At 46.0% G+C, this 17,940-nt stretch overlaps 1 protein-coding gene across 17 annotated transcripts in view; it reads right to left on the minus strand.

Moving 5' to 3' along the window:
• Positions 1-583: 583 nt before the first annotated feature.
• Positions 584-17,940, minus strand: part of ZNF618 (zinc finger protein 618) — a 140,368-nt gene continuing 123,011 nt past the window's right edge. For 10 of the 17 annotated variants that reach the window (XM_060251517.1, XM_060251511.1, XM_060251515.1 and 7 more), the window contains 6 exons: positions 17,344-17,424; positions 12,509-12,553; positions 5,748-5,891; positions 4,539-4,616; positions 2,586-2,687; positions 584-2,212 (listed from right to left, as the gene is read on the minus strand). In XM_060251517.1, the coding sequence (XP_060107500.1) occupies positions 699-2,212; positions 2,586-2,687; positions 4,539-4,616; positions 5,748-5,891; positions 12,509-12,553; positions 17,344-17,424 (1,964 nt within the window). In that variant the 3' untranslated portion in view covers positions 584-698. The remainder of the gene's footprint in view (positions 2,213-2,585; positions 2,688-4,538; positions 4,617-5,747; positions 5,892-12,508; positions 12,554-17,343; positions 17,425-17,940) is intronic. The other 7 variants (XM_060251512.1, XM_060251516.1, XM_060251514.1 and 4 more) reach the window with 3 other exon arrangements.

Below are 17,940 nucleotides of genomic sequence, written 5' to 3' on the forward strand. Positions count from 1 at the left end.
TTTCCTTTCTTTTAAAAAATCTCTTAATAATAATAATGAAAAAAAAATTCCTTCAAGTCTCCCTTCCTGATTACTAGAGATAATTGGTGTTTTGGAAACACAGCTGCCCTTGTGAACTTGCAATGTTACGTTCAGAAGGCTGAGGTGAAACGCCTTCCTGGTATACAGTTACCTTAAGACCAAAGTCTAGTGGGGATCTGGGAAAGCAAGTGTCATTCTCCATGGCAGGAGGGCCCATGAGATGGTTGGGAGGGGGGAGTGAAACAACAGCAGAGAAGGAGAAAAAGAAAAACCAACAACAATTCAAGTCACTAGAACTCAGCTGCCTGAAGACGTCAGAGTGTAAGCATCCAATTGGTCTGCCCCCCTCCCCAGTGTAAGTATGTTTATCAAGTTCACACACACACACACAAGCACACACACACTCACTCTCTCAAGGAAGGAGTGTGTTCTTAGCAGAGGTGTGGCTCTGGCACACACCCGGCATTCCTTTCCAACCTAGCTTTTTATACACACATTAAATATATATATATATAAAAAGCAATTTTGTTTCCCAGGGCAATCCGAAATGAGGTCCACAGTGTTTAGAACTTAAATTGGATTCTTTGTTTGGAACAGTGTTTTTGTATGTGTAGAGGGTCGTGTCGGAGGACAACTTTCCCCCATCTCCCTCACTCCCCTTTCCCTCCCACTGAGTTTTAAAGCATGTTAGACTTCAAGAACATGAGCTTGTTCATATCCTCTGGACTGAGCAGCCGTCTCCTCTTGATCAAGAGGGCCTGCTCGCACATATTTACACAATTGCTTCTGGCACCAACAGCGGGCACTGCTAGGAGCCAAAAGGCCAACTTGGCTAGTTTTGTATGCTTCTGAGTAACGCAGGACCAGTACTGAAAGAGATCGGGCGTGGCTTGGAAGAGGGGCTCCTGTAGGTAGTCATAGACTTCATTTTTGCCCGACCGGTCATCTTCCTGAGTTGGTGAGCTTTCACTTGAGGTCCGTGGTTTTTTGGTCGAAGGCTCAAACTCTGGCTCCTCTGCCCAAGACTCTTTGACTTCATTGATCAGTTCACAGACCTTGCCAATGATCTCCTCGTGCTGATATGGTGGGACTGGGCGCAGCTTCTGCTGTGGATCCAGAATCATGGCAACCTTGTGTGCCGAGTGGACTTTGAAGTTCTCCTTCAATGCTTCCAGAAAGAGATGGCACAGTTTGCTGACGATGCCTGCATCATTGGCTTTGGAAGTGAAGAGCTTCTCCAACTTCACATAGGTGGGCAACACCAGCTGTAAGGTGGGCCGGCTCTCATTGCTCAGTTCGATGACCGCTTGCTTCACCGGAGCCAAAATGGCAGCCAGGTTACTGAGCAAGTGCTTGTTAAGGTTCTGGATGAGGTTCATCTTCTTGGCTCTGCTGTAAAACTCGCAAATCTGCTCATAGCGTTCGTGGACAAGGAGGAGGGAGTCCGTCACAGAATTCCAGCAGGGCGGGGGTGATGTCTCCTCAAGGGAGCCAAAAGTCTCCTTAGAGATCCCTGTTGAACCTGCCAGATCCTCACAGACGTTCAGCAGCTCAATGACTTCGTGCATGTTGCGAGCCTGAAGAGTCCGCTTGTTCAGCACACTCTGCACAACTGAGTTCAAGGCACATGCCGAGCAACGCAGGCACATACCTGCCTTGGAGAAAGCGGAGGAACTCACCTTGCAGTCTGTGACATACACTGTTCTGATCTCAGACATCACGAACTCAGACAGCACGTTCTGCACCCAATGGTGGACCAAGTCCCCATTATCTCGAATATCCACCCCCTTGATCCCCAATACATAGCTCTTGATGCTATTGCCTTCTGCCTGGTAAGCAGTCAGGATGTAGCATGAGTCAGGGCCAACACTCTGTGAGTGACACGTGACACCTATACCAGAGCAAGCATTGCTGCCCAGGGCACAAGTCACCTTCACCTTCACCTGGTTGTACATCCGAGGCAAATGCTTCAGAGCCAGCGTGTTGAAGTTGCCCAGGATCTCTGTGACGGAGAATGCGCCATAGCGGGCACCGCTGTCAACAAGGGTTTGAGCCAGCTTGATGAACTCCTTGCCGCTCACAACGCTCAGTGTCCCCAGGTCTGCACACATCACCCGCAGCAGCCTCTCTGCGATGTTCTGCCGCTCCTTTTCCGGGATCGCACTGTTTGTCAATGAGCTGCTAGCTGAGGCTGAAGGAAATTGGGGAGGAAACATCTTTAGCTACAGGAGGTGAAACTCTGCAGCAGGGCAATTACAAAACAGCCTGCACTGCCTCACACAAGGGACTTACTGCACAGCAAGAAGACAACAGGTGTCCTTGAGCTTCTAAGTAGGGACTAGTTCTGGCATAGTCTTGACTATGTGCTGGTGCTGAGTGGGTACTTGGTCCCACAAACTTTCCCAATAATGTGGCCTCAACGCTTAGGGCTGAGAAGAGCTGATGTTCAGTGGCAGAGCTCATGCTTTGCATGAAGAAAGTCCCTGCCCTCCCACCCCACCCCCCACCCCCACTGCAGATCCTACTCTGAAGCACTATAATACATGATGCTCATAGGTACATACTGTTGTTAGCATTGTTTCTTTGGAGGTGTGGCTTCCACTTTTCTTCCACCACTGCCGGAGGTGACCTGGGGTGGTTGGAGGCGAGGCTATTCTCATTGTCAGCTGTAGGGCACAACAAAAGAGACCAGAGAATCTCCAATGTAAACTTTTTTTTTTTAAACCAAACACTTAAAAAAAAGACTCAAAGTTCTTCTGGTCACTTACCCAATAGAGTCTGGAATAGTATTATGTCCTCAGAAACAGAAGCACCACTGTCTCTTCTCAACATTAGCTGAGATAATGCTCAGCTAAAGTTTACAAATAATAGCCCAACATCCCTTCTTTAGACTTTATACTGCCCCCACAAACAGATGCTGTTATTTGTGACAGTTTAGCTAAGGCTTGCTGCTGGCCCCCAGGACAATGTCCTATGGATAACTCCTCTGATGAATGGAATCCACACCCACACTTGCATGAGGCAGCATCACGTGGCAAACCAGGAACAGTTAATATGATCAATGAGTTTCAGTTTCATCTTTTATCCTCCAGGCTGTAAATCTGGGTTCTCAAAACTCAGCAGAAGTGGGACTGAGCACACATTTTCTGTTTTGCTCCAGATTCCTTAAATCAACTTCTGTCTAGCCAGTCATTTGTGTAACATTAGTGATAATCTGCCAAAATGACCCTGTAGCAATATAATTAGACCAGAACAAAGTACTTCCACCAGTGACACTCAAGAGTCATATCCTGTGTATGGCGTAATTCTTACTGCTCCAATCTGCCTTCTAATTCCTTGTTCTCACACAGATCTCTGCTTGGTGCTGTCTTAATTATCCAGCAGTGCCCAAGAATGCCTCTAGGAGAAGATCTCAGACCTAGCTGGACTCTGCCCTCATCCTCAAGGCTTCCACCACTAGCACCAATGATGCAAAGAGCCAGGCATAACTTGTTTGCTTGCACGCTTATTTAATTCATTTGTACTCTGCCTTTCTCCCCAGAGGAGACCCAAAGCAGCTTATATAATTATCTTCTCCTCCATTTTATGCTCACAACAATCCTGTGATATAGGTTAGGCTGACAGAGAGTATGACTGGCTCAAGGTCACCCAGCAAGTTTCCATGGCATGAGTGGGGATTACAACCTGGGTCTCCCGGATACTAATCTGACTCTCTTAATCAATACCCCATACTGGCCCTTCAGAGGCAAATGATATGTGGCATGCTAACACAAGACAAAAAATGTGCATCCAAAAGCCTAAAGTGTACAGAAGGGGACACTTCCTCCATTATGTCTCCTCACATCCACTGAAGTTGCCTTTGCAGAATGATTCCATTCCTTATCTAATCCCTATTAACTCCCGCTGACCCTGCATCCAAATTGCCTGCCCTTACCAAGTCTACATTTATGTAGAAAGCAAGGAGAGATGCAGGGGGAGAATGGAAAAGCAACAGGAGTCCAGTGACCTTATTCATTGTTTCGTTTTACTTCTCCAATAGCTCATACTTGACTCTGCCTGTTGCTCTCTCATTACTGACTACACCTAGCTAGTCCACCAGCAAACAGCCACCCTTTTCCTCGTACTTAGATGAAGAGGACAAACCGTCTGCAAGCCCAGCTTGTGGACTTCCCGCTGGAAGCATCTGCTGGGCAAAGATGGACCGTGGGGACCTATCCAGCCAGCTCTTCTCAAGGTCCTTCTTCCATTTGTGGTCATTAAAAAAACTAGATGTGTCTCCTAATACAGTATTTCTGGCTGCCGCACAAACAGAAAATGAGACCTGATTTTGCAGGGGAAACACCCAAATCTTGCCATAGAACTTTCTACACAGATTTTAAGTCTCAGGCTGTTTGCTACATGTTCTGGGGAACTGTTCCCCAAGCACTCCCAAGAGAAGGAAACATCTGCTGGATAAGAAAGCACCACTGAACCTGAGCTAATCTTTGTGGCTTTACAGAGCAATTGAAGAGGCTTACCAGCATGGGATTGCATGTGTTCCAGGAGATTGTTGTAGAACTGGAACTGGATCCCGCAGGCCCCACAAGTATACGGTTCTGAAAGAGGGAAGCGAGAATAGGAGAGTTAGACTCTGCCAGGGTACAGCTTGCCCACAAAGTCCAAAGAATCTTGCAGTTCAAGCTCTGCAGGACAGAGAAACCTGGAGTACACAGCTGGGTCTGAGTTAATACCCTGAGCCCCAGCTTGCCAGGTCTCCATAATACATGGACTCTTGCAGGGCTGCCAAAGAGGCAACTCTGAAGGGGGGAGGGGTCACCTCTTTGATGGAGACATGAGAAAGAGGGCCTGTATCCTTGTTGGCAGAGCTAGATCTACTGGAGAGCTAAAAGGCCTGTGAGCTGGGTGTTGGGTGGGAATCCTAATCTTCCATTGACTCCTTATTGGGGAGCTTTTGAGTAGGTATGTGCCTCAGGGAAGGGACTGCTATTCCCCTGATCTTGGGTGGAGGGAGGTATGGTGGTGGGATACAGACTGGGCCTTATAGGAAAAGGAAGCCTGGCCATTGTTTGGCCCCAGCTCCTTCAATTCTGCCTCACAGCCAATGGAGACTTGGTTGTGCTGAGGCTGGGCCCCTTGACCTTAAGACCCTGCTGCTGAATGCCAAGGCACTGAGTGGAAAAACTACCACCATTTAGGATTAAATCTTGGATGAGCAAGCTGGTCTGGCATGTATTTCGGAGACCTGGGTAGCTGGGGCTCGGGGTGTTAACTCAGACCCAGCTCTGTACTCCAGGTTTCTCTGTACGGCAGTAGGCCAGGCCAAGGGAATGGGGTTACAGTCTACTGTGATTCCATCCATCTATCAAGGTGCCTCATCCAGCAACTCCTGAAGGTGGGTGGCCAGGACAGGGTAAGGATTCTGTTGGTGTACCATTCACCCCGCTGCCCAGCCATCTTTTTTCCTCAACTCACTGATCTGGTCTCAGATGTGCTGGTGAAGACCCCAAGACTGGTGGTGCTGGGTGACTAACATCTATCTATGTGAAGGCCAGGGTGTCAAGAGTAGCACAAGATTTCATGACCTCCATGACGACCATGGGCCTCTCCCAAGTGACTACTGGCCCCATACATTTAGCAGGACACACAACTGGGAAGTGTATTCTGGAGGAGTTAAAGCTTACTCCCTTTTCGTGGACAGATCATTACCTGATAGAGATCAGACTTACTGCTTCCTCTTTCCTCCGCAGGGGTGCTGGACCCATTAAGATGGTCTGCCCCAGGCGCCTGATGGATCCTGATGGGTTCCTGTCGGCGCTTGGGGATTTTCCCACCTCGGTTGCTGACGATTCTGTCGAGGCTCTGACCGCTCTCTGGAATAGGGAGATGGCTCGGGCTGTTGACACAATCGCCCCTAAGCGCCTTCTCCCCCCCGACAGAGCCAAGCAATCTCCCTGGTTCACTGGGGAGTTGATGGCCGTGAAACGGGAGGGACAACGGCTAGAGCGCCACTGGCAGAAAACTTAGAACGAGACTCATCAAATGTAGCATAGAGCCCATATTAGAGCATATTCTGTGGCAACGAAGAGGCAGTATTCTACGCCACCATTGTATCTGCACATAGTCCTCCAAGCTGAGCTGTTTTGTGTGGTTCAGGGCCTTTTACATCATAGCCTGAAGGATTTGGACTCTAACCATATAATGGCCCGCTGTGATCGATTTGCCACTTACTCTGTGGACAAAATCCTTCAGTTTTGGTTTCAATGCTGGTGTGGATGCATTTCCAGATGATATCCCCTGCTTGTTCGACTTATATGAATACTTTTCAGCTTGTGGATCCCAAGGATGTGGACAAAATCATAGGACAGGTGAGATCTACCACCTGGACACTTGCCCTTCCTGGCTGATGAGGGGACATATTGAGTGGCTAAGGGGAGTGGAAAATGCTTCCTTAAGAGCAGGAGCTGTGCTGCTCATGCTCAAGGAGGCAGTATTTAGACCTAAAAAAACTGTCCTTGAGCCCTACTATGTTAGAAAACTTCCGATCTTCCATTCTTAGGCAAGGTGCTAGAGTGAGTTGTGGCCTCTCTGCTCCTGGTGTTCTTGGAAAAGACTTTTTCTGGACCCATTTCAGTCTGGACCCATTGGTCAGGATTTGGAACAAAGACTTGCTTTGGTCACCTTAGTTATCACCTCTATCAAGAACTAAAAAAGGGGGATGTGACCCTGGTAGTTATGTTGGATCTCACAATGGCCTTTGATACTATTACCCATAGTATTCTACTGAGCCACCTCTTGGACCAAGGGGTATCATATTACAGTGGTTCGACTCCTATCTGGTGAGTTGGTCTCTGCCCCATAGCCATCAGCTTGTAGAGTGCCATAGAGTTCCATAGGGTCCCATTTTATCCCCCATGATATTTAGTAGGAGAGAGTAGGGAGAGGCCATCAGGAGATATGGGCTGCAATGTCACCACTATGTGGATGGCTGGAGTTATACTCTGCTTGAAAAGCCAGGTACTGCTTGACATAGTGGTCACGGTCACCTTAGAAAAACAAAGTCGCTGCTGTGGCTCAGAGTGTGTTTATCCACTTCCAGCTGGTGCGTTAACTGTGTCCATTCCTGAGTGTTTGGAAGCTGCAGCTAGTACAGAATTATTCTGGCTAGACTGCTGGTTGGGCTCAGCCATTAGGAACACAAGTCCCCAATACTACAGCAGTTACACTGGCTACTGATCTGCTCCCAAGGCCAATTCAGGGTGTTGGTTTTGTCTTTTAAAGTCCTATGTGACTCGAAAGTGGGCTATCTGAAGGACTATCTTCTCCCATTGGTTCCTGCCTAGGAACTAAGATCGCAAAAGAGACGCCCTCCTGACTGTCCCACAAGAGAGAGCCTTTTCCATGGCACCCCACAATTATGAAACAACCTCCCCAAAGAGGTGACCCTGGTCCCTCATTTTCTATCTTCTGAGGGCCATTTGGTAGATTTAGCTTTTATTATTATTTTTATTATTAATTGGAGTTTTTAAACTGTGGTTTTTATTGGTTTTATAATAGTTGTTTTTATTGTGTTTTGTTTAAAAATGTTTTATTTATATTATGAGCTGCCTGGAGTTCTGCAAGGGAGAAAGTCCGCTAATAAGTGTTTTAAATAAAAATAAATAGCTTAAGAGAGGGTTCAACATGAACGGCAGGCTTGTGTTTGCCTGGCATAGCACAGAAGCTATGAGCTGTGATCCTGGAGGTCCTCCATTCAAGTTGTCCTTCTGCCACAAGTTCACATGGTGACCTGAAGGAGTCCTCTCTGTCTCTTAGTGTCAGCCCTCCCATTTGTTATGCAGGCCCTAACTTACACAGCGGCTGCAACAGATCATGCAGGTGAACTACCACCCTCACAAAGAAGTGGCTAGAAATTCACTCCTCACACACTGACAGAAAATGTGAATGGGACTGATACCTTTGGAGTCCAGCATGGGGTATATCATACAATGGTTTCATTGTGTGACTGCCTCACAATGCCATCCGGAATACCAATTTCATTGTGGCTCTGCAATACACTCCATCCTAATTAGCTTCAGCCCTAAAGGAACCTCAAATGAACACAATATGCTGTGTTCTGTTTAAGGAGTCCAGCATGCAGCACAGGAGCAACATAAATAGAGAATCTGCAGTTTTCCTTGCTCAGCTGCTATCAGCACAGTGAAGATCCACAGGAAGATCTGTCATGGATTTTAGCAGAGAACATAGTTCATCTCTAGGCAGCAGTTCTGAGCAAATGCACCTCCTCTTTGTAGGTTTCTAGCATCCTTCTCCACTTCTACCTGGTAAGAAGGTTGCATCCCCAGCGATCAGGATGTACTGGTGCAGTGTACATTGTGCGGACCACACACAGTGCACTCATCACAGCAGTCCATGTGCTTTAGAGGCTCAATCACCATGAGGGTCATGAAAGGGAGAGGGAGTGCTGGGCCCCAAGAGATCTTTTCAGGGTACAAATAGGGGACACTGTGTCCCTGGGGATAACCTAGGGATGCCACAGCCATTTTATCTTAGGATTTGTTGCTTTAAAAATGCCATGGGAGCCCACTCCTGCATGGGATCATGGTGTAGGAAGGAGGGGCTTCCTGTCTCCCCTCCTGTTTCTCAAGAGCTCAAATGCTCAAGAGGTTTGGTGTCTTGAAAAATATTGCAGGAGAGGAACAGGATCCCCTCCCCTGCACTGCAGTCCCAAGCAAGATCAGGCCCCTCTATGGCATTTTTAAAGCAACAGAAATCTGGAGATTAGATGGCTGTGGCATCCCCAGGGACACCTTGTTGTCTAGTTGTACCCTCTGGAGACAATTCTGGGGCTCAAAACCTAACCCTTGGCACCATGGTCTAGGTTCTATGAGAGAGGATAACTGTGTCTGAGCTGGTGTAGCAGAGCAATAGACCTTCAACCTCAGAAGCCCCCGGTTAGAATCTTATCTGCCATGAACTCTGGAAGGCAGCTTTTGGCAAGCCGCTCCTTTGCAACCTCTGTACTGCCCCCACACCTGCCCCACCTACAGGATGGGGATAATATCCTGAACCTAGTTGGCTGTAACAATGAGAAGAACCAACTACGTGGTAATGATTATGAAGCATTCGGAGGTTTTTTTTAAAGGCTTTCCCCTTCCAGACTTTAGTTGGGGGTTCACATGACTGAATGGTCCTTCATGGGGAGGAAATATCACACAGAAACCTGGAACATCAGGTAGAACATTAGGCTCTTCTCTCTCATGCTAACTGCCTGTGTGCAGGTAAGCTTTTAAAAAAGAAGTTCAGAAGAATGTTCATTCATATGATTCCCAACTTCCTGCTGAATTGGTATACAGCCTATACATAGGGTGCCCTGACCTGGATAGCCCAGGCTAGCCCAATCTCTTCAAATCTCAGAAACTAAGCAGGTTAGTATTTGGAAGTCTAGGGTTGCGATGCAAAGGCAAGCAATGGCAAACCACCTCTGTTAGTCTCTTGCCTTGAAAACCCTACAAGGCTGCCATAAGTCAGCAGCGATTGCTGGCACCTTCCACCCGCACCACCATACACAGGCTGGCTGCCTCAATGAGAACTAGTTTCACATCTGTATGATGAGATGTCCCAACTCCCAAGTTCTCTTTCTGCCTCCACCACCACTAGCAGCATGACTGTCCTGCCCCTCCCTTGTCTTGCTCATCTTTCAAGAGCAGCTCCAATCACCTGTGAAATTCTGCTTAGCATTGTTCTTCATAAATGCTTTCTCAATTTGAGATTCCAGGGTTGGAATCTGTTTTGCTTCCCAAAGCCCACTTAGACAACTAACAACTTCCACTTGGTCATGCATATACAAAGTTTGCACCCCAAAGTTCACACTTCGAAGTTGGCAGCTTGCAAAAACCAGCAGATGCCAATTTCCAGGGGGACAAAAAACATGAGAAAATTGGTGCCCCGGGTTGCCAGCTGCTCTCCTCTCACTGAAGCCCAGGTCGGCCCCCTCCTCAGTTCCCTGCACGGGTTTCCTATTGCCTTCAGTATTCAGCATACCCACATGTTAAAAATTCTTCACAGCCTATACATATGCACTGATGTTCCGCATTTCTTTTTCAATCCCAGTCCCTCCCTGCCCATGACCTTTGGTTTCCTACTTCCGCCGCTCACAAACATCCACACATCTCCTATGCCTTTAATACACAAGAATGCCTGGCAGAAGTTGGAGGTTACATCTATGAAAACTAAGCAACTGGGAGAGATGCTGCTCATTTAAAAATGTGTCTCAACCAATCCAAGCTCATGGGCCCCAATGGTGCCATTTCAACATTCTCCCATCCATGTGGCAGCCACTTTTCCTGTGACTAGGCCTTTCCCACAGAACTGGCACCATGCTGGAAGGAGAAGACCCATGCCATCATCCCCTCCATTGCAGTGAAGTTATTGAAACATTTTCCCAGCCACAGTTCCCATGCAGTTGGAAGATGTTTCATGTTAGCTAGAAATCGGTCCACAGATTTAGGCAAACACAAAAACTTCACACATGCACAAGCAATTGCATCTGTGCATTATGGCACCATGCATGACAACTTCCCTCATATGCTACTTTTAAAACCAGAGGATGCATTAATGGGGGTGAAGCACATGGCGGCATATGCACACACCTCGTTTGATCATGGCCATCAGCTGACTGAAACAAAGCCTTAACAACCCTCAAGAGTCAGAGGAAACAATGCTGAGCTAGATGGACCAATTATATAAGGCAGTCACAGGGCATATGTTTTGCATTCAGAATGGCCCAGATTCAGTCCCTGGGCCCAGCCTCTCCAGTAGAAAGATTTCCAACAGCATGGTTTTTTGCTTCCTGAGAGTTGGAGGGGAGCTGCTAGTCAGCATATTGATCCAGGTCTCTTAAAGAGCTTCATAGGTTCATATACTATGCTGATTTTAAATGAATGCTATTAGCTTCCAGTTGGTTTCTGGGCCCAATTTAAAATGCTGGTTTTAATGTTCAAAACCCTGAGCAGATACCTAAATGAGCACCTGCTCCCCCATGAACTCCATATGTTCAGATCCTGTTCAGAAAGGTCTGTGAACGCCACATGAGAACTACAGGCCAGGGCCATGTAGAAAAAGGCCTGAGGACATCCCTCCCAAAGGAAATTTTATTGCTGAAACCAGGATTCAGAGGCTTTTGTCATAGTCCATTCACAGCTTCCTACTTCTAACTGCTGCCTTATCAGGAGTTTTGCTGCACTGCAGGTTTCAACTGGCATAAACTGTTTTTAAATCTGGCAGTTATAACATATTTTCAGTAAACAGCAGGTGTGAATACAAGGACCAAACATCAAAGTATGCAATTAGAAAACCCCTAGTTTGACTTGTGCCTCTGTCAGACTCATTAGGTGGCCTCCAGCAAACTGCTCTTTCTGTCTTATCCATCCTTCTGTCCAGTCATTCTGCATATGGGGTTCTATTACACTGGCCTGCCTTGGAGGGCTACAATGATGATTCTACAAACACCTGAGAAGAACTTCATATGATCATCAACACAGAAATTGGCAATGCATTAGGATTGAGGCTGCCACCTCACCTGGAGCTATCAGTACCACCAGCCTAGGATCTGGCCGCTTTGGAGAAAGGAAAACATTATAAGATCTTGCCTGAATAGATGAAGTAGCACCATGGTGATTTTAATTGTTTGTTTGTTTTACTGTTTTAATATTGTTATCTTATGTTGTTGGCTGCCTTGAGTCTTTGTAGAATGGGCAGGATATAAATCTAACGTAATAAATAAGTAAACAACTGTTCTTTATAAAGATTTAATCTCAAGCTCTGCTCTCCATGTCATGAAAATGAGGCAGGTCATGATTAGAGACAGGACATTCTCAGGGGCAACTTCCTATCTGTAGGATGCCCTCCTCTTGAGGTCTGCCTGGCACCTATTAGGCACACAGGCCTTTATCTATGCTTTTATTCCACCACTATGTTGTTTTAGTCTGGCCACACGCTTCACCTGCTGGAGCTTTCTAGAGGATGTTTTTGTAGCCTGTGTTTATGCCTAGGTTTGTTTTATGCTACTGATCTTATCAATGGACTGCTGGTTTTAATGTCTATGAGATGCCTGTAGGGTTGGAGAGGGAGTTCTTCTTTTTAAAACCATTGCACTCTGTATTGTTTTAAATGTACATTTTTGTTTTTGTTTGTTAGCCTTCTCAAACAAATTCTGAAGAAGCTGGATATAAATCATTCAAATGGATAAGACTGGAAATGGGAAATGGTGATGCTATATATGAAAGGGGCTTGGGGAGGGCACTGCAGATCAACACCAAAAGTACCCGGAGGGGAGTTTTTCCTTTTCCTATTTGCACTGCTCCTGCTCATTGCATAAATGTGGAGCAGGAAAACAGTTAACCGAGAAAAGTTAGCTGGGTCAAGTTTGAGGGAAACTGGATGGAAAGAGCCACCTAAGTGTAGCACCACACGCATCCATTGCACTTACTTTGCAAAAGCGGGAAAGGATTTGAAACCAGGGGACTTGCGGTTTCTGAAAGAAAGAAAGAGATTCAGATATTGAGACTGAGAGAGAGCCTGCGCCATCCATCCACCACAGCTCTGGACCTGCTCATCTTCTCACTGACGTGTGGGTTGCAAAACCAGTTCCTGAGGATGATGACAAAAGGGTCATCTGCTACCCTTTTAAATCTCCTAGAATTATGAGGACTGCCTTATACCAAGTTTAACCATTAGTCCATCTAACTTAGTATCATCTCTTCTGACTGGCAGTAGCTCTCCAGAATCTCGGGCTTTCCAAACACCAAAGATCCTTTGACAGGAGATGCCCAGGATTGAACCTGGGAACTTCTACTCCTGAACCATGGGTTCCTCCTGGATATCAAGCTGCCTTATTGGTTAGAGGCAGCAGCTCTTCAAGGTCCTGGACAAAGAAAGGCATCTCCCAAAACATCCTTTAATTGGAGATGGTGGGGATTGAACCTGGCATCATCTGCATGCAAAGCATGTGCTCTGCCCACTGAAACAAGCCCTCACTCATCGCCCTCTGAAACCAACTCTATTTTATAGAACTGGTTGCTTTTCTTTTTGGAGGCTGCATATTAATGTGAAAAATTTATTCCACTGTAATTGATTTGAAAGTAGCCACTGTTTGTTTTTTTTAAAAAAAGATGCTTAAGGCCATCTTCAAATACTTGCAAGGATCCATCTAGAAATTTAATTGCACCACCTCTCCCAACTTCAGCTCTTGCTTCTGCGGCAGTCCAATAAATGGTCACAGGATGGGAGGGGGGTCTGTACAGCATGATTAGCACAAAGGGCTTATCTAGCACCAGCTGGTGATGTACTGAAGTGGTTCCAGTGTCAGACTAGGATCTGAGAGACCAGATCCAAACCCCCATTCTGCCACGGAAGTTTTTTGGTTGACACACATGCTCCAGTTAGCATACCTCACAGGGCTGCTGTGTGGAGGAGGAGAGAACAATGTAACCGCTTTGGGTCCTCACTGGGGAAAAAGGCAGGGTATACATGAAGCAATTAAAGCTAGAGAGGAAATGACCAGAAAAGGAGAAAGGACAGAAGAAAAAAGAGGCCATTTTTATACCTATTAATGTAAGTTCCCTATAATACTTGCAGGATTTCACTATAAACTGAGCTTTACTGCCAGTGGCCACTTTAAAGCTTCTGGAGACTAGACTGGGCTGGGCATCATAACAATCACAAGCAGAAGGAGAACGTTTTGCATTACAGAGTGACTGCCACAAGGGTGTGCCTGGAGGAATGCAGGGCTGGGAAAGCTTTGAACATGGAGACCTTCAAGACCTGCTTATGTTGTGGGGAGGAAAAGAAGAGGCAGGAATGGATAGAATCACACATTAGCTACCTCCTAGACCTGCAAAGTCAGGCAAGATCCCAAAAAGAAATCTCTTCTGCATACTATGATGTTTCCTAGAGAGTCATTTCTTCCCATATGTGAAGCTGCCTTATATAGAAGTCAAACCATTAGTCCCTTAGCGCAAGACTGTCTCCTCTGACTGCCAGAGGGTTCTCCAGGGTTTCAGACACTGAGAGGTCTTTCTTTCCAGCACATATTAAGACCCCTCAGATGGGTAGTGAACCTTCTGCATGTGCTCTACTACCAAACCAAAGTCCCTTTTGCCAAAGCTCCCCTTTGGTATTATTAATCTCTGGGAAGAGTCCCATCCATCCACTCACATTGCCCACACTCTCAATGGAAGTGAACAAACGGAGGACAGTTTATCTAAACCAGGTGCAAGCAGACTTCAAGTCTTGTATAATATATTTTTCTTTTCAAACCAGAATCCCTGATCTGTTTTAAATTGATAAGGCAAATGTGCGCACATAAACAGAATCTGATACATAAAAAGCACCACCATAACAGAAAGTTAGCAATCCACAAACTAAGTAAAATGTAAAATAAAAAGTCCATGTCTGCTCACAATCTCCTATCTACATTGTATCGCAAACCACACTGCATGAGAAACACATACAACATGCCAAGAGAGCTATCCAAGGCCTAAAGGATGCTGAGCACAGAACCCGCCCACACTGGAATAATGGTTTCAGCTGGTTGTTAATGCTTCTTTCTTTTACTAAAGTGTCACCATTCCACATGTGACAGTCACGATTAGAAGCTGTGTGCCGCTTCCTCACTCACATTCTTTATTCCCCTCCTTTCCAGAAAGCCTTGGGCACAAGCCTCCACTCTTCCCTGCTGAAACGAAGTCTAAGCATCTAGAATGGGACAGAAAGATTTAGACTGCGAGTTCTGCAGGGCACAATTTGTCCATCTTGTACTGGGCCAGACTATTCTGATGGGTTGCCCAGGTCTCCCCCTCTCACTCACACAAACATCTGAAGATGACCCTAAGGATCTTTTTTTAAAAAAAATCAACTGATTTTAAGGCCAACATTGTTTTTAAAAAAACAATGCTCAGAGCTATCTTCAAATATTTGTATAGATTCCTCTTGAAATGCAACTGTACCACCTGAGCTCTAACTTCTGCAGAGGGGATGGGAAATACATGGTCACTGTGAGTACTCGAGAGGAGTGGGTGGGACATAGCTATCTAAATACATCTGAATAGTAATCATCTCTCATGTGCCTGGCTTGTGTTCTCTGGAGTCCTTGCTTCCATGCTGAGGGTCTCCACGGGGACTCAATGGATGATTTCTACAGTTCATAGGAAGCACTCTCTACCCCCACCCCATGTACCTGTTAACAGACTATATTGATGGGCCAGACTATATTAATGGGTTGCTTGCTCAGTTTCAGAGGTTTTTCTCTGTCTCATACACACACACACAGAGGGGGCTGAACATACTGCCCCCCACCTCATTTCCCAACCTTCCTAGGAGCAATCCTTCCCCCCTTCACAACATCATTAACTCCTTCCCCACCCAGTTTCTCCCATTCTTATTTTGTTACTCAGATAGGCAGGGAAACAGAGATAGCTATTTGGTATTACTGGAACCTTACCTCCCACCAAGCGGTATTCCATGATATCATTTGGGGAAGGCAGAGAAGTACATGAAGCATTCTTATACCAAGAACATCTAGTTCAGAATTATCTGCACCAGCTCCCTGGGGTCTCAAGCGGAGAAAGGTCTTTTCCAGCACTTGTAATGAGCCCTTTTAAAGGACATTCCTTGGACACTCTACATACAAAGCAGCTGATCCACTAAGCCATTGCCCCATCCCAACATGGTACGGAATCAAAAATTTGTATACACAAAACTATTTGGATGTACACTGATCAGCTGAACTGCTTCTTTTCCCCATAATGTCATCAACCCATCACACAAATTTCTTCAATCCAATACCACAAGACCTGTGCAGGTTGATTTTGCAAACATAGATAAACTACACCTTCGGAATAAGAACATACAACCTTTCTGGGATTTGCTTTGGAACATGGCCAATGTGATTTGGGGCTGTATCAACAGATATATAGTGTCCAGATCATGCAAAGAGCATGCATTTGTTTACTCTGCCCAAGTTAGAGTATTGTCTTCATTTTTGGGGCACCACAATTTAAGAAGGATATAGACAAGCCGGAACGTGTCAAGAGGTTTTTGGCTAAACCTTAGGAAGAACTTCCTGACAGAGAGTTCCTCAGTGGAACAGACTTCCTCAGGAGGTGGTGGGCTCTCCTTCCTTGGAGGTTTTTAAACAGGCTAGATGGTCATCTGACAATAATGCTGATTCTGTGAATTTAGGCAGATTATGAGGAGGGCAGGAAGGGTTGCATCAGTGCTTAGTTCTTATGGTCTTTTCTTACACACTCAGGGAAATGTTGATCACCACTTTGGGGCCAGACAGAAATTTTTTTCCAGGGCAATTTGGCCAGGGGAAGTTTTTTGCCATCTTCTGGGCATGGAGCAGGGGTCACTGGGTGTGTGTGTGTGTGAGGAGGTATTTGTGAATTTCCTGCATTGTGCAAGGGTTGAACTAGATGACCCTGGAAGTATCTTCTGACTCTGATTCTATTAGCAGAGCAAGTGACTATCTTCCCATTCCAAAAATCTCCCTGCAAACAGAAATCATCACTCATAGCCTTTTCCTTGACATGCTAAGTTTCTGTCTGCAGAAAGCTTGGTTCTTAAATTAGGAGTATTCACACCTGGGGCTCCCCTCCCCACCACCAGTGCTACATTCTGAAATGGTTACAATCCAAAGCAGGTTAAATCATGCAGTTATTTCAAAATGTATAGGATTCCAGTTATAGTTAAGAATGTATAAAATTGACACATTGATTGTCTCACCAATGTCACTTTTGGAACTCAAGTCAGGAAAATCTGCATTGAAGGAAGAGTGCTTTGAGCAAAAAGCTTAACTAGCAGGCTTCCTCTGCCAGAAATTCTATTCCACCTCCTCAGGCTTTCTTGCCTAAACCTGCAGGTCTTAGCCAGTTTAGAGGCAAGGCTCATATGCAGCTGAGATACATTCACAACGTGGAAGGGGAAGCAGATTTTCACAAAGTGACAAGAGGAAGCAACAGGAAATGGCCCCAGTTGTCATCTCCCGCAGCTCTGAGCAGACTGAGAGAGTAAACCATCCTGAGAGAAGGCTGAGCCAAGTGGTCCCCAAGGTGCTGCTCAGCTCACTCCTGGCTTCTAGTTGTCCCTTGGGAGCCCTCCTTGTGAATTAAGGGCCAACCCATCCATGCACCATTCCCACTCCAGGTAACAGCCAAGCAGGTGTTCTGAATCCAGTTCAGCCCATCACCCTTTTTTTGGAGGGGTGGGATGGGGGGAGTGGCACTGCAAAAGAGCAGTTAGCAAGGGAGTGAAGGTACTTACCACTTGAGTTTTGGGAGCTGCTGTTTGTTTCTTCAAAGTTGTTTTGAGTTTTACTTTCTACTCTGCGGCTGAAAGCACTTTCTGCAGGGAGGGAGAATAGGGAAGACAAGGGACGAGGTGAGTGCCGGTCCAGAAGAGAACTGAATATGTCTTTTGGGCACTGAGAACAGAGCATGAAGTGTTCAGAGTGGACCCACTTGAGCAATAAAAAGTATAATTTTAATCTCCCTATGTTTAATCTAAAAAACTGCCTGCAAGGAGAAAAATAGCTCAGCAAGAAAAAGAGGTGCCTATGCTAGCTTTCTCAATGCAGGAAAGCTTTTTATGTGAGGAATTGTTAAAATATATCTCTTCCCATCCAACGTGGTATGGTCTTAAGATGGCAGAATGGACTACACTACTTCAGTCTGCTGCATGTGAAACTCTAGACCAGTGCCAGTGACCTGCCTTGGACCTCAAGCTCCAGCTCTTCCCATGGGAGATGTAGGTATTACCACTAAACCTTTCTCCATTTGTACATAAGACAAAAATTACATTGGTGACACTCCTATGCCTTTTGAAATTCTCTCTCTTCTTCAGAACAGATGTCCCACCCCC

This window comes from Heteronotia binoei, chromosome 12, assembly GCF_032191835.1.
Source record: "Heteronotia binoei isolate CCM8104 ecotype False Entrance Well chromosome 12, APGP_CSIRO_Hbin_v1, whole genome shotgun sequence".
NCBI classification, from domain to species: domain Eukaryota; kingdom Metazoa; phylum Chordata; class Lepidosauria; order Squamata; family Gekkonidae; genus Heteronotia; species Heteronotia binoei.